The 26,209-nt window shown below is 38.4% G+C and overlaps 2 protein-coding genes across 3 annotated transcripts in view; both read right to left on the bottom strand.

Moving 5' to 3' along the window:
* Positions 1-8,262, bottom strand: part of fmn2b (formin 2b) — an 89,731-nt gene extending 81,469 nt beyond the window's left edge. For both annotated transcript variants that reach the window (XM_034309462.2, XM_053238741.1), the window contains exons 1-2: positions 8,074-8,262; positions 2,774-4,887 (exon numbers count right to left, since the gene is read on the bottom strand). In XM_034309462.2, the coding sequence (XP_034165353.2) occupies positions 2,774-4,841 (2,068 nt within the window). In that variant the 5' untranslated portion in view covers positions 4,842-4,887; positions 8,074-8,262. The remainder of the gene's footprint in view (positions 1-2,773; positions 4,888-8,073) is intronic.
* Positions 8,263-9,749: 1,487 nt separating this feature from the next.
* chrm3b (cholinergic receptor, muscarinic 3b) overlaps positions 9,750-26,209 on the bottom strand; it is a 104,799-nt gene continuing 88,339 nt past the window's right edge. The window contains exon 3 of the mRNA XM_026914594.3: positions 9,750-17,423. Coding sequence (XP_026770395.1) covers positions 15,656-17,392 — 1,737 coding nt within the window. The 5' untranslated portion in view covers positions 17,393-17,423 and the 3' untranslated portion in view covers positions 9,750-15,655. The remainder of the gene's footprint in view (positions 17,424-26,209) is intronic.

Raw genomic sequence — 26,209 nt, 5'->3', positions numbered from 1 at the left:
CCTTCTCAGCACATTCACCTGTGCAACTGTCAATCATTCGGGACTCATATCTGACATTTTTATTGTTTGTTCTGTTTTTTTGTTTTTATTAAAAAAAAAAACACCTCTTCTGGCACATTTTATGTTCTTTTGTTAAAATGCGAAGCTCATAGGCAAAATGTGTAAAGGCTGGCAGGTCTGAAATGGTCAATTATTGATTTCTTTGGGGTATTTTCCATCTCACCCGCTCCCTACCTGCAATTCCTTTCATGCCTCACAAACTGAATACCTCTGCCTTAGAGGGAAACATCACTGCAAGTCAATACTGCAGTTCTTGGATGACCCAGCTGGGTGAAACATTTCTATCCAGATGGACGTGGTCTCCACCATGATGACTCTACCCCCATCCACCAGGCACGAGTGCTCACAGAATCATTTGATGAGGATTAAAAAATGATATAAATCATAGTGTGATCTTCACAGTCAACACATTTCAACCCAACTGAACACTTATGGGACATTTAAGTGAACTATTACACAATGCACTCCACCACCATCATCTAAACACCATCTGAGGAAAAATCTTTTGGAAGAACGGTGTTCATTGCTCCAGTACAGATCCAGAGATATGTAGAATGTGTAGAGATGTGCAGAGAGCTACGCTGCACTGAACCTGTCCTGGAGGCTCATGGTGGCCCAACACTACATTGGTTCTTCCTTTAATTTGTCATTAAAGAATCAATGTTGTTGTTGTTCTTTTGGCTGCTCCCATTAGGGGACGCCACAACGGGTCATTGGTCCGCATATTTGATTCGGCACAGTTTTTACGCCGGATACCTTTCCTGACGGAACCATCCCCAGTTTTATCCTGGCTTGGGACCGGCACTGGGAGCGCACTGTTTTGTGCAACCCCAGTGGCTGGGGTTTGTTCCCTGGATGGGAATTAAAGCCGGGCCGCGGCACTGAGAGCGCTGAAGCTGCGACTGATGATCAGGACTAACAGCCGGTTAGGTCTCAGGTTAGAGAAGTGCTTGGGATGGGCTACACTGCTCAGAGGTTCAGGGAGATATGCCTTAAACCATTATGAAACACCACCAATCTGACATGCAGTAAATTTATCCCAGCCGCTTATATTACGCAAACAATTTTTGAACAATTTATTTAGCCTTTTAACTTAACATTGCCTGCCCCCCCCCCTCTAAGTGAGTGAAGATCTTCAAGTGCTAAATTCTACATTGCGGAGTTCCTTTATACAAGTCTGTGCATAAAACAAAAAAGCTAAATGATTGAATTCTCTACCATGTTTAAATTATTCATAGTTTTTCCTTGATTGTGGTGCAGAAACGTAAGCATGCTGTCATTTCCGTGCTTAATCTGTCCTGATGATGAAAAAGTATAGAGAGAAAACTCAGCTTATTGCAGATTCCTTATCTTTCAGACTTTTAGTGTTCTTAAATTCCTGCGCACAGCCAATTCGCTATAAATATATAAAGCTAGTTTTTACTCTCACAGGAAGGCCATGAAAACAAGAAGATTTTCAAAACACAGATTTCAAAAACAAACCAATCACAGTGTTCTTTTCCATGTCGTACATTCACACAGTATAAAGCAGAGTAACAGATTAGTACCTTCTGAGGTCACAAGGTTCAGATAAATGGGTGCTGTCTGCTACGTAAGTGGCGTGAATTATTAATAGACATCTTTCAGGATAGAGAGCCATCACAAAGTGAAGAGTATTGATTTTAGGGAGGAAAAGAGATTGTGTGTGTGTATATATATGTGCATGTGTGATGTGTGAATAATGGGGGGTTGGTGGTTGTGCAAGAAGGAAAAAAAAAAAGGGGGGGGGTGCTTTTCAACTAATGTGCCACAAATTTAGATTAGGCATTTCAGATACATGGAAAGTATAAGAAAACAGGTTTAGCAAGGTTATTTTCTAAATGATTCTTTATAATCTTTTGTTCTTAATTCAGCTTGTGCATAGAGGTGGAAGATATGACAAAAATACCATACTACGATTCTCAAAGGCATTTCTGTGTTATATACAATATATACATTTGCTCACAAACTGCCAGCAACACGGTACTGCTGCATTACAAATACTGATAATTTACTTGAGGTTTGTTTTTTATGTAAACTTTAAATAAACATTTTCATAATGGTTTTCTGGTTCTTTAAAACAGCACCAGCTCTGTGTCTGTGGACAAGACAGTATGATCACACAAACATTATATAAAGATAAAGTATAAACGGTATTTATCTTATTTACTCCAGTACTGTCCTTCTTCATTCTCTCTTTCTTGTATTATTTCTCTCACTTGCTTACTCACACACTCACAATTTATGTACCTGTCTTCCAACCCATCATCCTTACACACCCACACACACTGAGATACATGCTGATTTAGTTGCTCTGATGTTTTTCAGCATCAGATGCTCAGAGTGACATTTCCCATCATGCCTCAGTCCACCACTATTTATTAACCCTGCCCATAATTAAGCCCTCAATAAACCGGCTCACAACTCCAAAACACGACAGTCCTTACCTTTAACATCCTGTAACATTTAAAAATCAATTATATTTGAAACTCATCATTATCATTAGCCAACACTACTTTCCACATATTGTATATTAACTGGCAACTCTATAATCAACTGAGGTTTCAAATAATCAGCAAACCTTCAAATCTCTGTCAGATCTGACCAAAGGAGTATTCTAGAAAGCACATCATAAAAGCTACCTAAACAGATTAACAAAGGTGGATGATATTCATTAGAAAATGAATTTCCTCACCTGTGAACACATCATGAAAACTGCAGGAGGAGGTTTGCCCGGCTGAAGCCCTGCGACCAGCCTCAAGCGTCGTCTCTCCTGTCCGGAGCGTCCCTTCCGAGCCCCCATACTCGAGGAAGTCCTCAGAGCCGGTTTTGGATGGAAGGGGACGGAGCTCTTCGGTCCAGTCGGCGGAGCGACTGATGGGTCCGGTGACACTGTAAGAGCGCTGCCGTTGTTTGGGGCGCCTCCGTCCTGCCCGAGCGGCAGCGATGGTGTTGGTGATGGGCGGAGCCTCATGGGAGCGGCGCGGGCAGAGTGGGCTGTGAGACGGCGAGGGCACGGGAGAAGGAACAGGTGAGCTAAGTTGGCGTGTGGTGGTTTTGATGTATGAAGGGTGGATGGGAGGGTAGGGTTTTACTACTGGACTGCCGACTGCTGGGATGTTGGGCTTCACGTGCCGTGTAGCTACAGGACTCTCCTGCTGCAGCCATTGTGGGAGTGATATACTGCTCTTCCTTCTCCTTGCAATGGGCACTTCCTCTTCATCCTCCTCCTTATCTTCTACTGCCGGCTCAGCAGTCAAATCCTCAACGCCGATGCATTCTAGGTCCAGAGATGATGATGAAGCGCCAGTCTCTGGCCGTTTTGTGTCTGAACTTGAGTCTTCCTCTTGAAGCTGAAGATCCACATGTTCATCTTCCTTCACCTCCTCAGTGGCCTCCACTGCACTCTCAAACGAAGCTGTGAAGTCTGGAATGCTGGCCTCACTGGTTGTCTTGGTGACTAAATTCACCACCCTTCCGACTGTCTCCTCAACTGTCTCCTCGGCAACGGCGGGGCCTATGTCACGCGCTGCCTCCGGCTCTTTTGTCCCAGTTGCTACGGTGATAGCAGCACAAAGGGACGGGTCGGAAGCACCGATCTTGCCGTTAACAATCTCCTCCTCCCACCTCTCCTTCTCTGTGTCTTCATTCTGCTTGTTCTCCTTCTCCTCTGCATCTCTTTTTCCATTTGTATCACTCTTCACGAGTTCATAGTGCGTGTCCAGGCCATTCTCCTGACAGCGTGGCATCTCCAGCATGGTGAACGGCTCTGATTTGGTGTAGCAGCGTTGTTTATTTTCAGTCTCAGTGATGCCATTTTGTTTCCACTCTTTTCCCTGCTGCTGGAGTCTGATGGCGTGCTGAATGTCAGCCAGCAGGTCCTCGTGTTCAGCCGCAGAGTGGAAGCTGTAAATATCCGTATCCGATCCAGAGCTGGCCTTCTTCTCGGGAGCGTCCGGAGTTTCCTGCCTGCTGTTGTTATCAGAGAGAACGGGTCTCTGGTCCTCAGCGTCGGATTGGCCGAGCTCATCGGCCGACAGCTCGGGTGTTTTAGTGTCCAGCTCGTCATGCTGCGAGTCCAGAGCATCTTCACGCGAGCCGCTGAGCAGGCCCTTAACCTTGGCTAGATTTTTTCGCTTGCGGATGTTGAAGACCGATTTGGACTCAGACTTGCCTTTCTTCTTTCCTCCTCCGTCTCCACCCTTGCCATGCTTGCCGTGGGATTTCTTGGTGTGAAATCCTTTCTTTGTGGCGTCAGCATGGCTGCACTCATCCACCGCGTTCTCTCCATCTCCCACGGGGGCTGAGCGCTTCGGCTTCGCATCCTGGTTGCCCATGGCGCTGTGTGAGCTCAGGCCATGCCTGCTGTAGAGCGTGCGTATGCGCTTTCGTCTGCGTGAGCGGCCCTGACTGATCCACGAAACGCTCTCGCTTTCCGATGACGAGGAAAGAAGCGGGCAGGAGGAGGATGAGGCAAAAGAGAAGAACAGCAGGTCGCTATCGCTCTCACTCCCTCCCCCCTCCGCCTGTTCATCTCTCGCTCTGCACAGAGAGTCGGGGAGGGAGGGGGAGCGCACCCTGAGGACATTCTCAATGCACTGCTCCTCCTCCTCCTGAATTTGGTTAAAAGGCTGATGGGAAATGTAGTAGTGGCGGTGTTTGCCTAGACTTAAAGCCTCCAGCAGTCTCTCTCTGAGGGGAAGGCGGAGGTGGCTTTCCTCACCCCCAGGCAAAGAGGAATCTACCAGCCACAGAGGCTGCATCGTCAACACAGCCAAAGGAGCGATCACACACACACACACACACCAGCTGCAACACAAATATAACAGAATAAACAAATTAATTAATGTGAAAACACAGACCTAATAATGGGTCTGAAATTAGCACCGCCAAATGACTGCCATCAACCCAGTTGCCATCAACCACCTTGACAGGAAGGTTTTTCATACATTTCACAATCAAGATTTTTTTTTAAACTTTTTTTTTTTCCCAGTGAATATTTCACTTGGAAACCCTAATAGCTACAACTGCTGTATCAATTACACTCAGCCCTTCAGGCCCTGTGGCACTGAACTCTGGCACGTAGGGGAAAAAAAGCTACATCCTGACTAATTTGCTTTACAGTATCTTTCAGTAGCAAATCTATGCAATTGAACTGTCAAAATTCTTCAAGATGTAGGGGTGCTGAATACGTGTGGCAGCCTGGGAAAACCCTCAACATGGTTAAATTTTAACATATTCTACTATAGAACGTAGCGCTCAGAAGATTTTCTCTTTTGCACATCTCAACCCCAAGTAAAGAACTACCATTTAAAAATCTGGTTACTTCCAAAAGTGAAAAGCATTAAAAGATTTCATTCCAGTTCTACTGAAAGACACCCCTCCACACCTCTACATTTAGGTGAAAACCTAACCTATTTATAGAAAAACAATATTACTAACAGATTTTGAAGAAATCCAAGTTGAAAATAAGAAATGAGTTCTCACTTTGTTTTTCATCATCCACCAGTCTCTGCGTCATCAATTATTTAAACACATTGGGCCTCACTTTTCAAGCTGGATACAAATGGATTTATCTGTAAATCTTTCATATGGGTGTTTACACAAGGAATGTGGTATTCGTGAAAAATCTGTAAAATCGGAATAATGCTCATAGCCTCCTCATGCTCCTGAGTGTGTAAATTTACAGGTAAGAAGACTAACTAACGTAAAGCACAACTTGATCAATGCACTTTGGCATATTACGTAAGAGAGCACTTTTCAGACAGAAATATTGGCTTTATTACTGTTTATTGCTCTTTATAGTATTTACTAATGTAGAAACATTTAATTTCATTATTTTTGAAGGCATCTTTGCATGTGACATAAGACATTTGCACACTATTGTATATGAATATACTGTCGAGTTTAAATGGCTTATTTTTATTAATTTTCAATCATTTAGCAGATGTCCTTATCCAGAGCAACTTACAGAAATGCTCTGGAGTTTCTATCAAATACACATTTACATTTATGGCATTTGGCAGATGTCCTTACCCAGAGCGACTTACAAAAGTGCTTTGAAGTCTATCAAAAATATATTCTGATATTGGCTCACTAGGTCACAAACTAGGAACACCATCAGTCCAAAAACTGTGCTGGGGATTTTATTAATTTTTTTTTTTTTTTTTTTGTGAAAGTGCTAACTTAAGTACTTTATGAAGAGGTAAGTCTTTAGAAGTCGTTTGAAGACTGCCAGTGACTCAGCTGTTCGGACATCTAGGGGAAGTTCATTCCACCACCTTGGTGCCAGAACAGAGAAGAGTCTCGATGCATGCCTTCCTCATGCTAGCTCACTAGATCAGGGCCTAAGAACACTATCAATAACATTTTGTGTTAAAAAAAAAAAAAAAAAAAAAAAAAAAAAAAAAAAAAAAAAGACATTTTAAATTATTGGCTAAAACAAACCAACAAATTAATTAAAATAAAACCAATCATGCAATTATGACAACAGAAATGGTGTTGTATAAACGGAGGACGGGTCGGCCTGTCTGCGCATAGCCATAAGCCGTAAACAAACGCCTCAGCTGATGGAAGATTTAGCAATAAAAACACATTATTATTATTACTAAGTATTTTTATTGGCATAAAAGTGAGTCAAAATTACTTCCACGTCTGTCTTTCAGACTTTATCTGATTATTCATTTCATGCTTCCAGCTGTCTGTGCACTTGAACTATAGAGTTTTGTGGACGTCACTAAATGCAAATGAGCTGCGTCTGGATCGTGCTTTGCACTTTACAGGTGATCAGCAAATGCACGCGAGTACAAAAAGAGTCAGTGTTTCTGAAACTTTTATCAATCTGGCATAAAATTTTAGCTCAGTCTGACTTGCGCAAACATGTACACACAACTTTTTATTGATAAAGATTAATAAATGAGGCCCAATGTCCATTTCTCTACAGCAGACAACTATCAGAAAACTTGATGGAAGCATGATATTCACTGTGTGTTGAGAAAATGCCACATAGCTAGTGAGGTTTCAGACGTTTACGCAGACTGACTGTTTACCGCATTTGTTCCTCTTTGCAGGCAGACACCAAAGTAAGGTTAAAGAATAGCATAAATAAAACCATTCCCCTGTAGTTTTGGTAAAATATATTTATGTTTTCGTAAAGCAGACGTGTCAAAGAATATTACGAGCAGAAAAAAATAAATTTTGATTAAAAGCTGTATTGTTTTTTTCCCACCTCATTGAATCTTCTGACATCTGACGAGTTTTTCCAGACGGCCACACGCACGTGTTCCTGAATATTTCATTTCAGCACAAATAGTTCAATTAATGATTACATAATTATTAATCAATTTAATTTCACTTCGGTTAGAGGCTGCATTTCATAACAATCTTATTTTATTTATTTTTTAAATTTGGTAAAAGTACTGTTGTGCTTACACAGCTGCTGTCAGAGCTTTAAAAAAAACACTAGCTTTCAGTTACTTTAGGCAAATGTCTCATTTCTTTCTCCAATTTCTTTATTGCATTACTTAAGTCTTAGTAAACACAGTGTTTTTTGAGAAAGAAATGTACTAGAATTTGGAAAATATTCCCAAAATTATACTGGAAGTTCACTCTTTTTGGTGAATTGAGTGGATTAAATAAATGTCCAGTAAAACCTACAGCCAGAGAAAAAATAATTTAGCTCATTACTTAAATATCTTTACAGATTTCATAACTGAAATACCCAAGTTTTCACATCTTCATAGTTACTGCTTAATGTAGGACATATTTATGGAGTGATTAGCTCCTGGGTGAATACTGAATTATTTACGTGTGTTAATTTGCAGGTTCCCAAATTCAACCTCACTCAGTAAGCAAAAAGTTACTTTAACACACTAATACTGTTTTATTTAACTACTGAAAACTAAAATAATGAACAACTTCCCACTGAAACTCATAATTACCAGATAACAGCCATTTCTGCCCAACCCCAGACAGCCCTAGTGTAAGCAAACTTACCCGAGATGTTGGTGCAGTCTCTGCGCATGCGCAGTAGGTGTTTCGGCTCCTGACTTTTTCAGTTTTAAAGATCCATCATGGAGGCGTTTTAGGCGAATTCACAACCCGTAATTTACAACTTAATTTACAACGAGGTGTGTTATTTAGCTAAAGTAAACACGGTGTGTTACATTGTTAAGGCAGGTTTAAAAAAAAAAAAAAAAAAAAAAGGCAGAATACACAATATGAAATTCAAAAAAATGTTTTCATTAATACAGGACCTATTGACTCACGGTCGCCATTTTATGTGGTAAAATATCTAAGTGCTAAAAAACAGTTTTAAAACTCTACTCATCCTCAACTTGACCGCACCAGTCACTCAGAAATCCAACTGATTTATAAACCACATACAATTAAAATAGGGAGGGAGGAATTTGTTTATATATGTTTGTACGGAATGTATCTATTAGGCGAAACAGCGCTTATGCTAAAACTTATCAATCCGCCATAATCATCCCCTCCACTCCCTGTTACTGCTTCTCCCTGATTGGTTAAAAAGTTCCCGCTCAAACGAGCGCGTGGCGTCACCAGGCAACGCCCAAGTCTGACTGCACCTGCTTGTAACGGAGCAGCGTTGTGACTCTATTGGATGTAAAGTGCACTACGTAGGGCTCTACGTGTTACACTATGTTCATGCTCTACGTAGTGCACCAGTGTAGAAAGTAGGGAGCTATTTGGGATTCCGCCCATCTCAATTAGCAGCCCGAATCAGGAACTTCCTGTATAAGATCAATCTGGCTTTCTATACTGTTTAGTTTCATTAAAAAAAATGTGTGTGTGTGTGTATGTATATATATATATATATATATATATATATATATATATATGTGTGTGTGTGTGTGTGTTTAAATTATTTTAAATTATAATTATTTTAAGACTTTTATTTGTTTGTTTCTTTTAAAGAAACTTTAAAGGAGGCGTTATCCTATTGGTTAAAATCATTAAAATGTAAAGCATTGTTGTTCAGTTTTGTTATTATTATTGTTGTTGTTGTTGCACACATAGACAGCCTACTTAAACTAGAGCAATATATCAGTCCCATGTCTGACCAAAATATTATGTAGTATATGTGTGTGTGTGTGTGTGTGTGTGTTTAAAAATACTCCTAATAATAAAAATAATTTCTTTAATAGTTTGACACAGTTCACAAGGTTGAAATTATTATTATCATCATTTTTACAAAATATTTCAGACATGCTTTGTGTAAAGTCTTAAATAATATATCTTCGCTGTTTTATTATTATTATTATTTTAATCAATAATTTCATTATCAGTAAAATATTTTGGTGCTTTTCTCCCACTGAATACCTTTAAACACTACTGACAACTGCTGCTGAAGAAAAAATTTGTGTGAAAAGTATGTATTAGTAGTAGCAGTAGTAATAATAATAATAATAATAATAATAATAATAATAATAAAATTCAGCAATTCTAAAATTGGAGTATTTCTCTTTCCCTACTTAGGTCTTTATCCAACTTTCTTCTTAAATGTCTCATTTCGTTCTTCATCTCTAAAAGCTGAAAATGTCATGCAGCTGAAGTGTGTTTTCTGGCTGAATCGGTACAGCCCTGACCCCTAGTGGCCTGATCCTGTCACTGACACCCAGTGAGATGAGAGAAGAGAAAAAGAAAAACACACACACACACACACACACACACACACACAGTTGTTCATTTTTAATATTTAATGAGAAAATGAACCATAACAACGATACAATAAGAAACATTCATACAAATCAACTGCCATTGTGTGTCTAAATCTCTGCAGATAAGCACAAAGGCTGTGTTACAACATTAAAACACACTTCACAGTTTGAGATCACGTCCCCACGGATGTGAGAGGTGCATACACATCACCGCTCTTAAATATGAAAGGAAAGGTTCTCAAGTAAGACAAAACGTGAAAATAGCCATTTAAGAATAGTCTGATTACAAAAGCTGTCATGCATGCCATAAATGATCTCTAAACAAACAAAAAAAAAAAGGACATAGAAAGAAGGCTTTATGGGGAAAAAGCAAGAAAGTCAGCAACATGGTTAACTGGTCTTAACTCTGAATTTCTGGTTTGATAAAAATCAGGTGATGCATAATGCATATATGAGGGGTGTCATAAAAAAGTTCACATTATTATACTGATAATTTACTAGGCATGTAAAATCCTGATGGTAAATAACAGAGCATTAAGAGATTAAAGGTTCCTCTTGTCCAGTCATGCCTGAGTTTACACTATTTTTGAAACATAGAGTGGCATGAACATGAATATGACTAGAGAGGACAGAGATTTATTGATCCATTCTTACTAGTGGATTTAACAAAACATCCTTATTAACTCTGGTTATCAGTTTTCAGATACCTATAGTACATTCAAGTGCAAAAGTCTGCACACCCCCATGGTTTAGCAGTGTAAACCTCAGGCGTCCACACATTATGATATTATTCGATATTTGACAATACCACTGAATCTGCTACTTTGATTTAATAGCCTATGAACAATACGTGAATTAGAGGTAGGCCTACTGTTATTTGTGAATAATGATGATATAGGAATTGTCAGGATAATGGGCAGATCATCTAGCCTATTTACACTAAAATATGAGTTAATTTTACACACCAGTCATCTGTCCTTTTTTCAATCATAATCAATTTATAATAAATTATAATCAATAATAATCTATTCTTGATTCATGATTCATGATTGTTGCCGCGATTCATTTCATCCAAATCGTCGGATCGTTACACTCCGATGTCAGAGTGAAGGAAAAGAAAAATGTATTTCTGCTTTATAATTCATAATTCAATTCTCCAAAAGGTGCTCAACATGATTCAGTTATAATTAGTCCTGTCACAATTATATCCTGAGGAATATTCTAGAAGATTCATCATTAATTTCCACAATTTTCTTTTCATATAAATTAATAAATAAATATATATAAATAATTTGTCAGGCTTTGATCTATGAAATATTTCTACTACTTCTATTTGAAATATTTAACTTTTCATGGACTGCAGAAATATTTAATAGAGATTAAGTGGTAACTTAAGCACTCTTTCTCAAATGTGTTAACATGAAAAAATGTAGAACAATAATACAATTTTTTTAAATATATATTTGTGCTATAGTATATACACTCTGAAGGAAACTGAAATGGCTGAGGTTCTTTTATTACAAAAGTGCTGCAGTTCATTTAAAGTTAGGATCCACTTCATGTTAACACTCCTACCACAGCTTCTTAACAGCTGGTTTATCATCTGTAGACTTCATTATTTGAAAAAAAAAAAAAAAAAGTAAAGGAAGAGCTATTTTTGCTTTAGTCTTTATTAATTTTGTTTGATTTCTATTTATTTTAATACACTTTTTGTCCTAAATTGTGGGTTATTATGTTCAATAACTGATTTGTGAATTTCAGTGATATATATTTGTATTTCTATGTGTTCCCTTTTCACTTTTTTCATTCTAAAAAGAAAACAAAAATAAATGCATTAAATTTTCAGCGCTGATAAATGGCTGTGTGTGTGTGTTACTACACACTACAGTATGCTTACACTAAATGCGATGTTGCTGTAAATAATAACTCTTTGTATTCTTTATGTTGTCCTAAGGGGATGCAAACATTTGCACTTGACTGTATAAGAGGTAAACCTAAGATTTCAAATCTTAAATCTTGTTCTATACGTTTGAATAAAACTGGAATACAATTTTGGACAAATGCACCAAACATTGTACAAGGTCTTGTTCTAGCACATTCCTAGTTTTGGATACAGCGCTGATTAAAAGTGTCTGAGAGAAGGATTATTTTTGACCATAATGTATTCAGAACCTTAACCACTGCCCCAAAATAAATCTAAATAGGCAACAGAATTTGCACACATACATACTACAGTCATTAAATAAACTCTAATAAGAGAAAAGCATGATACTGATGAAATGAATGAATCATAACAAATAATATTGAAATTGAAAATTCTAGTGTGTATGAGTCTGCTTACAGAAACACTGAGTTTTTATCCACATTATAACATTTTAAATACAATAAAAATAGCTTTTTCTTCAGTAATTTTGTTTTGTAATGTACATAACTGTACATAAATATCATCCAAAAATATCATACAATAGGACATGTCATTATAGATACATTTGTAGTCAAGTTCTTTTCGTATTATTGTAACACAAAATAACACAAAGGGGAAAAAAACAAAGATGGCAAAGCTAGTTTAATCTTTTATTTGTAAAGAGATGATGGCTTTAATTTAGAAATTTCACCCAATGCTCTAAATTCTCGAATAAAAGGTTGTGTAAAATATAATAATAATAATAATAATAGTTTACAATAATATTTGTATACAGAAGAGAGCTTACTGTGCCTATTACTTTATTAATCAGCTCTTAGAAAGACATGTTAGAACATGTCTTTTAGATAAAAACATCATTATAAACACAAAAAAGAGAGAAATAGTAGTGATCCTGATTGTGTGACTACATTTTTAGACTAATCCTTGAATGCTTGTCCACAGGTGTTGTTTATTTGTCTCTGCATACATCCACTAGAGGGCAGCATTGATCATCATATTGGTATAAGGGGGTCATATTCACAAATAATCTTATTTTACTCTTCAAATGTCCTTCTAAATGGCACAAAAATCCTATATAAGAGCTTCCCTTTAAAATCTACATACAAAACTGCTAAGTGGAACTTCCTTCATTCCTTCACCTTCTAAGCACTAACTGCTTTATCCTAGGCAGGGCTGAGGTGCTTCCTGAGCTTCCTGAGCCAATGCTGGGAACTCTGGGCGAAACGCAGGAATACACCCTGGCCGGGACTTCATCACATAAAAGGAACTTTTAGTAAGAAACAGTGATATTAGTATCAACAGTGATTGGCTGATGAAGTTTTAGTCTGTGCAATACACCCAAATAAATAAATTCAATAGAAAATGAATAATAATAATAATAATAATAATAATAATAATAGTGGTTAACACGTTTGCCTTGCACCTCCAGGGTTAGGGGTTTAAGCCCCACTTCCGCCCTGTGTGTGCGGAGCTTGCATGTTCCCCCCCCGTGCTTCGGGGGTTTCCTCTGGGTACGCCAGTTTCCTCCCCAGTCCAAAGACATGTGCTGTAGGATGATTGCCGTTTCCAAACTTGTGAGTGTGTGCTCGACTGTGCCCTGTGATGGGTTGGCACTCTGCCCTGTGATGCCACCCCTGCCTTGTCCCCCAAGTTCCCCGCAACCCTGTGTAGGATAAGCAGGATGGATGGATAATAATAATAATAATAATAATAATAATAATAATAATAATAGGAAAGTGCTGCTGTTTATTAGCATACATAAATGCTCACATAAATTGTTTGCAACCTATGGATGTGTATTAACGACAGGATTTTTATGTACAATTAATTAGCGCATCAATGTAGATACTCCATATCTAGCAGTGTAGTAGTGTATCCATCCATCCATCCATCCATCAAGCCTTCCACCCTTCCATCCATCCAGTAGTAGTGTCCCCATGGCTCTGTAGTCTGTAAACATCTGAACCACATATGAGCATTTAGATTTTTGTTTCCATGTGGTATGAATTGGACAACAATTTTTTTGTAATATGACATCACGCAATTAGTTTCCATTTTAGATTACCATGAAGACCTCTACATCAGCCAATCACTGAACATCACTGTTGATATTCAGTTATGAAAAATGACATCATCAGTAGCAGCAACTCAACTGTTCATAGCATGGAGAGGGCATTTATTGTTTGATGTAAAACATGACTTGCAGATTATATTTGCAGTTCATCTTTGCTGCATAACTGCAATTTTCATCAGACCAAGTAGCAAAGAATTGTGGAAACTTTGATCTCTGGCAGTAGTGCAATACGTAATAGGTGAGGTGGCTGTCCTTAAAACTCCAAAATCATTGAAACACCCCCACAATTCAAATCATACCTTTTTAAAACCTGTATGTCATGATATACATCAAATACATGAACACTGTGCAGTCAATCGCCATCAGCGATGTTAGATTGGTCCGTGATTCAGTTATATGTGACCTTTGGACTATTCCTACGACATGCTTTTAGAGCTAAAATGCTTTGTGAATTATTCACTAACAGAAAAAAATGAGGAAGATGAATATCACAATTAATTAATATTTAATTTTTGTCTTAAATCAGCCAGTGTGGAGCTACTTTCAGTCTTAAGATTCTTTGGGAATACAGCCCCAGAACATTTTATGTTATCTTAAAAAAAAAAAAAAAAAAAACCTTTTAAAAATGAAAAATTTTACAAAATTTAAAATTACCTTCTTTTTTTCTAGCAAGAAAACACTTAATTTTGTCTTTATTGCAAAACATGCTCCCCAAAATACACCTTAAAAGAGTCCTTATCTGAATAAACCTTTGAAAAATATAAAATGATTTGTACAGAATGAACAGCAGGCTGCATAAGGAGGACATCAACAAAAGCACTTACTTGTCTAAAATCTGATAAATACCACCTCATACAATTCATATATAAGCAGCTTCATACAACAATTTCTGTGTGGAAAACACTGCATCTTTGATAAAACACAATACACCCTAACTACTACGTACACACTTAGAAAAGATAAAAGGTTAAACCTAGAACCCTTGGCAATTATTTGGTTTGCCCCTCTGAGAAAGTTTTGAAAGGTTTTAAAGAACTCCCCCAAAATTATGTTTCTCTATCAGATAGGATTTCATGTGGAACCCCTTTCAGATGCGAAGAACCCTCAACTATCCAAAGAACCTTTCTTTCTAAGAGTATGCGTCAGTGATGGTCACTACAGACAATGGCCAAATATATCAGAAACAAAACACCAGCATACAGCGCAGAAAGGTTTACTTTCTTTTCAACAGTTTACACCAAAGATAAAAAAGAAGTGCCATGTTGGCTCACCTCTCACTCGGCTGGTACAGTAGGAGGCTGTGTAATATTTCCCCACATGACCTTCAACACATAGTTAGAATAGAGGCACTAATCAATCACATTCATTCTAAGAAAAAAGGTTTGATCTAGTATCCCAAAAAGGTTATCTGATTTGTCCTTCTAGGGTGAACTCTTAAGCACCAGTCCCTTTCCGCACTGGGTCCTGTAGAAGCACTTTATAATTCTAGAACTATAAAGAGAAACCCTTGAGGAAACCTCTTTTCTAATAGCGTACTTCTACAATTACAAACCCAACAGCCCTTTTGACAGACACCGAAGGCGATACACACGGGAAAAAAAAGTAAAATCTAGAACCCTTAAGGGATAGCTGGTCCCTCTGGGGAACCCTTAAAGGGTCTATTTTGAACCACACAACGAGGGGCAGGGGGTGGATTGTTCCTTCTTAAAGTGGGTTTCAAGTACAACCTCTTTAGGAAGTAAAGAACCCTACCTATCCAAAGAGACATTGAGGAACTATTTTTCTAAGGGTACGCTTTAGTGTTGCAAATCTTAACACTGGCAACGATGAAAGGTCGACCCAGCAGTTCATAACAGTCTACGCTCTGAAATCTGATGTCTCATTTTATCTGTACATTAGTTACTTCTTCCTGTAGGCCACTACTGCTGGCTTCTGTAGAAGGTGAGGCTTATTCTGTTTCTGTCTGTCCCACTGGCACATCAGGATCATTTTGAAGGTGATGCGGAAGTTTTTGTTACACAGTGCATAGCACATAGGGTTCACTGTACTATTCACATAGCACAGCCAGTATCCCAGAGCCCACAGTCCCACAGGGATACAGTTATCACAAAATGTATTTACAAGGACCATGATGTTATATGGAGTCCAGGTGATGATGAAGGCAAGGAGGATGGCACTTAATGTCTGTGCTGCTTTTTTCTCTTTGACAAGTGATACCTTCTTGCGCTTGTTGGCTTGCGTCTTGGCCTTTGAGACCAAATCCTTTGCCATAGTTTCATCCTTAAAGGACAGAGGTACTGAAGGTGATTTTGAGGCAGAAGAGCTCCCACAAGGCTTAGAGTTGTCCATGGTGGGCAAGGACTGGGTGGGAGTTTTGGAAAAGCCTTTTCTAGAAGGTTTTTCTACAGCCATGTTTTCAGGCTTTAGCTGTCCTTGCTTAGGTGTCCCAGAGTTGCTGTCTGCCGTCACTTCAGGCATGTCCACCACAATGGTGTAAATGGCCCTTGCATTGGCACCTTCTTCATCCTGTTCCTCTTCATCTGACTGGTCCATTGATGCTCCACCATCATTGTTATTCCAGCTATCACTACTGCTGTGTTCTTGGTCACCAGTGCTGCAACCTTTTTGACCACTGCGACCTAGCAGCCAGAAGTGGCAACTATTTCCTATCTTTTTCTCAGAGTCCTTTTGAACAGGCTGGTTTAGGCCTTCGTTGACACAACTGTAAGAGCTGTCTCTTGAGGGCATCATTGCAGCAGACTCCTCTTCGCTGCTTTGCTTGACCTGGTTCCCTGAGCCCTTCAGCCCTGCCAGGTCCTTGGATCGGTTCTCTGTCTCTTTATATATCCGCCAGTATAGGACTGTCATGATGGTCACAGGCAGGTAGAAGGCTGCGATTGCAGTGCAGAATGTGATAATAGGCTCTGAGAGAAACTGGATGTAGCACTCTCCTGGAGGTACTGTTCGTTTCCCCACAAAGTACTGCCAGAACAAGATGGCAGGGGCCCAGAGCACAAAGGAAATAAACCAGGCAAGGCCAATCATGGTCATTGCTCTTTTAGTGGTCCGTTTGGCCCTGTATGTAAGTGGCCTTGTGACTGAGAAGTATCTGTCAAAGCTGATTACCAGCAAGTTCATGACAGAGGCATTGCTAGCCACATAATCAATAGCCAGCCATAAGTCACATGCCCAGTTTCCAAGTGCCCACCTGTCCATGATAATGTAGGTAGTGTAGAGATTCATTGACAATATGCCAATAATGAGGTCAGCAAAGGCCAGGCTGAGCAGATAATAGTTATTCACTGTCTTCAGCTGTTTGTTAACTTTAAATGACACAACCACCAAGATATTTCCAATGATTGTGATCAGGGACAATGACCCTGTTAGTAGTACAATAATGATGACTTGCCAGACAGAGTGTCCACCTAGAGGATCATACACCACAGTGGGTGTGATAGTGGCATTTGGGGAGCTGGTCAGGTTGGCGCCCCGTGTGCGGAGGGAGACGTTGGCTTGATGACTGTCACCCTCTGGCCAGAAGTCTTGAGGAATGACGGCAATGTCGGGATAATCTCTCATTCCAGGAGAGCTGTTGGTGAGGAAGAATCCAGGCTTGGTGCTCAGTGTCAGATTCATGATGATGTCTGGGCATATTCTGAGGATAAAGCTGACAGAGAGAAACAGTAAGTGTTTAGCCACATAGAAAGACAATTAATGAACAAAAAAAGAACAGCAATTTCCTAATACCAACAGGGTGAAAATAAAGCTAGAATAAATAGTCTGTCCCAGTGTAATCCTAGTTGGTGTAAACCTTAACTGGACAATCAATTACAAGAGCTATTAAAACATCAAAAGTATTAATATAGTCCAAAAATATAAAACCATTAAATCCAGCCCAATGTTCCAAAAATATATTCTGTCTCTTTTATTTTTTTCTTGTTTTTCTGAAATTAATCCTTAGCTTCTGAATTTTAAATGAAATGCCAAGCTCGGAGTGGGATTGGCTAAGGGTGAATTTTTTGAAGTGAATTGCAGAAAAAAATATTCCAGTAACAAAAAAAAAAAAAAAAAAGGATGCAGTAAAATGTGTCAAGAAAATTTTCCAAACAAAAATCCCCAGAAAACATAAGCAGTAACGTACCTTTCTATAATATGTTCTCTATAAAGTACATATACTTTTCAGATTTTGCGTATGAATCCAGCGGTAGTGGTAAAATTGCAATGCAGGATTAAGGAGTATAAAAATGATAAGTATAATAAGTATAAGAATAAGGAGTAAGGAAAAATAATAGATAGATAGATAGATAGATAGATAGATAGATAGATAGATAGATGAATAAAAAGTTAGCTTTAAAAACGTGATTTTATTTTAGCATTCTTAGCCATGGTTCCTATGGTAATTCAGTCAGAAGTGTCACACTGGCAACTCAGAATGCTGATCAGTCTCACCTGCACCTCATTAACCTTTTCCCCATAAATTAGTGCACTTGTTCATTTTCTGAGAGGTTACAGGCATTCTAGAAACATAGTCAGGTTGCTGCTCTTTGGTAAAACATTTCGATGTATTTCTATGAGAAGTTTTTTCTTTATACTTGCTACAATATGTAGTGGAGACACATACATTTAGTATGTGTGTCTTTAGTGATACCACATAGTGTTATTTAATCTGGAAAATGAAATTAGGACACTGCTAACAACACCTGTAACTAACCTGTAGTTACACTTGTTGCTATCTTGTTATCTCTCAGGCAATCTGATCTCCTAAGAGATTTGAGTTGAGATTGAGTTGAGATTAGATTTGAATTTGAATGAGTGAAGGCAATGTAGCTGGATTTAATTCCATTTCCTGCCAATAAAGTCTTAAGAAAGGGTAGGAAAATACCCCCCAAAAAAAAGTAATCACAACCACACTCTATGATGGGACGATGGTGACATGTGACAAGTACACTTTTTTATGGATTTGGCCAGTTAACAAACCACACACGTCGATTCAGGTAGGCACGAAACATATTATTGTTCAGCTTCAGTATTTAGAATGACATGCATTCTGGTGCACATTTTGGTGCTAGTAAATCTACTGGTGAGGTTTCCACCCTTACGAACTGTGAACTGAGTTACAGTATATTTTTAATAAAGTTTTATTATGCATATCAAGCTGCCCTGTAGTCACTGCAGGCAAAACTCATTCAGATGCCACTGAGTAGTGAGGGAGTAGAGTGGCTGCACACCGGAAATGTGCTTGCTCATAAGTTCTGGCATACATAAATAGCCACCTGCAGGGAGAAAGAAAGGTCGAGCCAGGATGCCGGAAATGAGGGAACATGAAATTCCATGTCAGGTAAAGCAGCAGGGGACTTGACAGCAGTGCACCAGTAGGATAGCCAAGAGAACACAAGGTAAGAAAGATGGAGAAAGAGAGAGGGGCATAAGAATTAAAAGGGGAGGTGGAGAACAAATGAAAACAAATAAATGAAAACACTGCATAAATGGTATCTTAGCAAGTGAAAATATCTTGAACATGGAAAAATGTATAATATTTCCTATAATGAGATTATTATAAATCTAAATCTAATATAAGATTGTTCAGCCTGTTTTTAGATGCTTTTACTTATTTCAAGCTTTAATCTTTCTTATTCTATTGGCAGACAATTTTTCTTCTTTCTAGAAATACTGTACGTGCTTAAAATTAGGAAAAAAATATCTGCCAATAAAACAAGACAATTTCAAGCTTGAAATGAGTTAAAATGTCTAGACATAGCTTTAATTATCATATACCTTACTGTAATCTTAGAGTAGGTTTTACCTTATCTTTTTTTTTTGCAGGGAAAGACTGGATAAGTAAGAGAAGAGGGAGTTTGGCATGGAATACACACTATTATAATAGTGGATAATAGCCAAATTATTATTGGTTTTCCATTTTTCAATTTCATGTCTAATTCTTAACCAGATTTGTGTTTATACCAAACACCAGCTTGCTAAAGAGCAAATAAATGCCAGATTCCATAGGTTCTACTTTATGGATGAAATCAGATTGTGAGAGAGAGAGAGAGAGAGAGAGAGAGAGAGAAAGGGGGGGGGACAGAAAAGGAAATTAATATAAAGGAAAATTTTCTTGCAGTAAAACAGAGATCTGAGGCTAAAATCCCTGTGTATTTCTCTGTGCTCTGTGTCAAAAGCAATGCAACGCATCATAAATCATGACACACTTCATACTGGCAGTTACAACTTCTGGCAGTCAGACAACTACTCCTCTGGATTAAAACATGGAAAATAATATTTACACCCGAGTGGAGGAGAAATCGAGGTCAGGACACCTCCATTTTTCTACTCTACTGCACCTTAAGAATTGCTTAGGTTCTAAATGTGACTTTTCATTAAGGGGTGTGTGTTGGAGAAAGATTACGAGGGCATAAGATGTGTCTGAAGCTGTATCAGATTCAACGCTTGACTGTTTTAGAATGTTGTCTTGTACAGTGCACAGAAGACCTTTATGATGTATGCTGCACTTCATTGTTTTTAAAACAGCAGTATGTTGTGTAGTGCAGTTCACAGGTTCTAGAATGCCATTATGTTATAAAGTGCACTTTACAGGTTTTAGAGCACCATCATGTTGTATAGTGTACCTCACATGTTCTAGAATGGTAGTATGTTGTCTAAGTCTGAATGCCATCATGTCGTATAATGCACTTCACGAGTTCTACGACATATTTTTGCAGTATGTATTTCACAGGTTCTAGATGTCACTATGATGTGTACTGTTCTTTACAGATTCTAGATGTTATTATGCTGTACATGTATAATGTACTTCATTGGTTCTAGAATGCCATTATTTTGAATGGTGCATATCAAAGGTTCTAGAATGGTACTAGGTTTTATAGTGTATTTCACAGGGTCTAGAACACTATTATATTGTATAGTGGACCTCAGAGTTTCTAGAATGCTATTATATTACACAGTGGACTTCACGCTATGTTTTATACTAAAGCTCAGAATTATATTGTATATTGTACCATCCATCCATCCATCCATCCATCGGGTCATTTCCAAGATGCTGATATAGCTCTAATGTACAATAGTTCCGTTTAATTTAGTGATTGCTTCACTGGCATGGCCGCTTTTTCTCTCTGCCAAGCTCAGAGACATGTATAATTTTGGAATGCATATTTTTCGAAACAACCAACTAAGTTATACTGACTTCACACATATAAATTAAATAAGATAACAATGCTTTTTGGATGCATGGCATGCCATCATGCAAGAAAACCAGCAAACATGGAGCCACTCTGGTTTTATATATCAGTAACCCTAATAACCAGCCATCATGAAAGTAGAAACAAGAAGTAATGTGACAAATTGAATCAATCATGTTACTCGGTATGCAGCGCCGAGCGTAGCTTCCTCATCTGAAGATGACCTTTTTCAAGAGGACCAGGATTTTATGAGGTTAAATCCTGATGCTGTCACAGTCATCTAGGAGAACACAAATGACTTTAGAAAAATATGGGTTTTACCCCATTTTCTCCATTGCCAATTCCCTGCCACTAGTTAGTTCTTCATTACTGCACGACAGCTACCCTCTTCCATATACATGAACTCACAGACACCCACGATTGGCTACTGTTGTTATGATTGATGGGACAGAGTAATGGCATTGTTCCAACCCAGACATCAGGTCCCATTATGCTTTCTTCAATCCCACTGGGACTGTCTGGATCCAAACTTGCAATCTCTCAAAGACAGGGCACATGCTTTCCTATTGTGGCATTCTAGAGCCATACTGGCTGACTTTAATGGTTAATCGTTATATTAGTCTGGCGCTATAGTACAGACTGTGAGGCTCTTCTTCGCAGAATGACATTAATTCATTTTTGTAGAATACATTATTATAACAGTTGACATTACATGAACTACTTAAAATCAGTAGCAATGACAAACATTAAATATCTACTTTTGAACATCAGTAAATTCTCTATCTCCATCTACCTACACACACATGTTCAAGAGACAGAGAGAACTGGGATTAATCAGATGAAAGGGTGGCCTCTCTCTCACCTTATCTCCTTTCATCAAAGAGCACAGATGAGGTACAGGAACAAATGAGGGTCAAAACTTCAAAGCTTGTGCCTTATTGGAGTCAATGCCAAACACCAACTGATTCTCCTGCCACCTGACACGATTTAATTTAATTTAAAAAAATGGAATGCTGATATATTTAGCTAGAGATCTGTATATAATATGGCTTCATAAAGAGAGGTATAGGTGAAATGACAAAACACTTAACATGCAAAAATTAGAGGTGTGATGCTCTATATAGAAGACATTTACACACAGTGTCAGTGAACTGAATAATTTAGCTGTAGTGGCTCTCCAGATTTCCTAAGAACAGTGTTTAATCTTTCATGTTGCTGTCATACAGCGGCTCTTCATGAATGTCTGGACACTGTACAAGTCCAGTCTCTACAGAACTATTAAAGCTCTTGAAAATGCTTGAAAAACTTTATAGGCCTTTCAAGGCCACTGTACACCTGCAGTATGTTCCACTCGTCCTCCCACTGTGATGCTGTCACCATACATTATGCGGAATGTGAATGTTACACAGTAAGGTCAAGCATGTCCGGTCACCTCAAGACCTCAGAGCTGCTCCATTTGCTGAGATCAGAGCACAGAATGTGTGAAAGGCAAGAACAGTGAGGTAGGATCTGCTGATTCTGTTAGTCATGTTCATTAAAATGTGAACCTACTCAAAGTTGGTTCACACTGGGATGTGATGGTATACCATGATAAGCAATTCTGAGTGTTATACCTTCAATGCTATGCTATACTGGAATAGAGTATAAAATAGCAAAATACATGCCATTTCAAGGTGAAATGTTTGTCAAGGACAAGACTGTTTAGCCCAACTAAACACTGCCACAAAGCAGATTTACAGAAATGCAAATGTAGTTTTAGATCCTTAATGAGGAAGCCACAGACAACAGTGGCAAGAAAAACTCCCTGAGATAACATGCGGAAGAAATTTTGACAGAATCCAGACTCTGAAGTGAACCCATCCTCTTCTGGGTGACAGCGGAGAGTGGGATTATACATCATTACACTGCTACAACTGAATATTATAAAGTCAAACAGAACTAAGTGTGTTGAAAGGATGTTCAGTATGAGCAGATTGTGATTAAAAGTCCTGGTATTCGGGTGAGATCATGCACGCAAACAAGGGTGAGACTTGGGCATAAACAGTTTTTGGGAAGTGCAAAACTTTAAGAGAGACAGACCACCCATCCATCCATCCATCCATCCATTCATCCTTCCAAATGTAATCACTTTATCCCGGTCAGGGTCGAGTTGGATCCGGACCCTATCCCGGAAACATTGGGCGTGAAAGCTGGAATACACCCAGCACCCCAGTCTATCCCAGTGGGATGAATAAATATACAGTATAATTATAAAAAGCAAATCAGGTGTTTAAGACACAAGTGTTATGCGCTCAGCATGGTTTCAGTAAAGTGCACCAGTGAGGAGGTGAGTGGCTGCCTGCAGATTCTGAATGTTTTGCTCGTTGCTCAATCTGTGCCACATTGATTGAAATGCATCCAGCGAAACTTCTAATCATCATCTGACTTGTTCGACACAGCATAATTTAAAGCCAGATTCACAGTGAACAGTGAGGGGTGTATTCATTCTCACCAAGTGTGAAGCCTCAGCAGCAAAAGACTACCATTTCATTTTACGACATTTTGTCCTGAAATGAGCAAAACATTGTACACTTATTTTCTGTGTGCTTAAAATGTCATACATTTTAAACACAAATCCCAATAAATGCCTCAAAAGTCATGGGCTACGTTTACATGCACATCCATATTCTGATATTAATTGGAATTTATTATTTATATTGGAATTGATATTAATTACAATTTATTAACTGGCAATATTCTAGTAAGTATTGAGTCATGTAAACAGTGCAGTCCAACTGACAGATTAAGATGGGTGCTAACAGATGTTTAGCTGTAGGCTAGGTATTTAGGAATGGCAACTCAGACATACTTATAACAACCATGTATACAGGAATATTCCGATGCCAGTATGCATATAGACATCGTATTCGGAATATGGTTGCAACCCGAATATAGACCTTAAACGGAATTTCATGTGCATGTAAATGTAGCCAGTGTTTGTTTTAGTATTAGCATTTGTACCTAAGGAGCTTAGAAGTCCAAAAAATAAAAAGTAAAATTATATAAATAACATCTGAGGTCCAATTGCACCTTCAACCTTCAAGATTCCACCTTCAAACTTCAAGCACGGTGACTGGTTTTAGTTCTGTGACACAATGTTACAAAAAAAATCAAAGATAAATGTGCCATAATTGTCAGAAATTACATTAGACACATCAGTCACAAGTCTGTTTGAGACACTGAACAATTTGGTACTGTTTGAGGCAATTGTGGGATTATTCAGGGATGCAGTTTTAAAAGTACTAAACTACTAGATATACGTTTCCCTTCCTTGTGATCTACAGTAGATCTAACACAAACATCACTTAGCACTTTTCAACCATTTACAGTTGCATTTAACATTGTGGAAGGTCCATGAAACATTATAACAGCTACACACAGTTGTCTCCTCACCAGCCTTGCTTTCTTTCTCTCTCCTAAAGTTAGGACAAAAAAGCAACTTGTTATGTTATAGAAAAACTATAAAACATAAATAACTCTGTCCTGAAGATGTCAAAAACACAGCTTTACCTCTGACTTCTACGACACTAATACTGGAGACTCCTTCCCTACATGTTACATAAATGTCTCCAAACAGAAAACTTCATCATATCAATAATTGCACATAATTTTAATCAAGCATCCAAGTCCCTGTGGAAGTTGTTATTATATGGAAATGATAAAGTATTAAAAGGAGTGCATTAATATAAACCTGGGTTTCACCTTACAGCCAGAACTACTGTCAAAGCTGCTCTTATAGAACAATTAATCAACATCATCTGACAAATCAGCTTCACGCTGTGCAATACTTCAGCAATTATAGAGAATGATCATTAATATAGCTGATTAAATTGTTAGATTACAAAGTAAACAGATGGATTAGGAGCTATTTCTTAAAAGTTTTATTTCACTCTGTAGTGATCAGTGAAAAGAGACAACATCCACTCCAGGCTCTTACTCTTCTGAAAAGCAGCAGAGAGAAACAGAGACAAGCGTCAGGCATGTGCAGTGTACAGTCAGTCAGCCGTACACACACACACACACACACACACACACACATACACCCTGCTGTGAGCCTGGGGGATCGATAGTTCAATACACTTCACACAGTCAGTATATTTGCATACAAATGCCTATCCACTCTCCTGTCATTCAACTGCTGAACCTGTCATTTTGATGCATTATAATCTGCAACTTGTTCCACACACAAACACACACACACACACACACACATGCACAAACTCAGCCACATTTGAATACATTGCAGAGAAATGATGGTAGGGTATAACTAACAGTGTTGAGACATGGGGCTCATGAGTGGAACAGCAGAAATTGCAGAAAATTGAGAGTTCGAATCGCAACATTGCAAAAGCCAGCCAGCCGGGAGACCAAGAGAGCAAAATTGGCCGTGCTGCCTGGGTAAGAGGGATTGCATTACTCTCTCCATGCAAAACATTCAAAACATCATTTTAACTGAACTCAGGTGGGTTTATCGATAATGATGGCTCTTAGTGAATAACAAATAACTTAAAGAAGGATGTATATTAAGTACAAGCCTGTGTTGTGAAAGCCTTCATTATCAGACATTTTATGAACGAGTTGTAAGTAGTTACTTGTTGACTCTGCCCAGCCCAAATCTGGCAAAAAGCCACACGAGTCAATAGTCAAACAATTGATTCACAGTCTAGAGGTAAATTTAAAAGATGAATCAGTGACTTAAACAGCATAAAGAGATGCAGATAGACAGGATGTGTACACAGTGGACTATAAACTCAAGGGTAATCAATAATTTACAACAGAAATTACATTTGTTTTTAAGTGGAACATACACTAATTGCTTACACTACATTTTATTTAAACAAATATCAAATCTACTAACTCAAATTAACCATGAATGACTTCAAGTAACCATGAATCAGTGTACCCATAGTGTAGTGGTTAGCATTGCTCCTTTGCATCTCGACTGACTTGGGTTATGGTGAAGAGTTCATTTTATTCCAGGGCTTTGAATATACATGATCAAATCATGTTAGCTGTACAGAAACACACTGTGTTAATGCAAATCCATTCATTCACGTTTAACCAATGTACACAAGTAAATCTAATTCAAAGAACTTTTTTCAGTGCACAAAACAACATCCAAAGGGAGTAGGCCTACAAAAGCTACACTAAAAAAGTTAACTGAATTTACTTCATGCCAATGTGTACATCTGTTCCACACAAATGAAATATGTTACTTCAACAT

This window comes from Pangasianodon hypophthalmus, chromosome 12 (genome assembly GCF_027358585.1).
Source record: "Pangasianodon hypophthalmus isolate fPanHyp1 chromosome 12, fPanHyp1.pri, whole genome shotgun sequence".
Classification (NCBI taxonomy): Eukaryota; Metazoa; Chordata; class Actinopteri; order Siluriformes; family Pangasiidae; genus Pangasianodon; species Pangasianodon hypophthalmus.
This window is presented reverse-complemented; position numbering and strand designations above follow the sequence as displayed.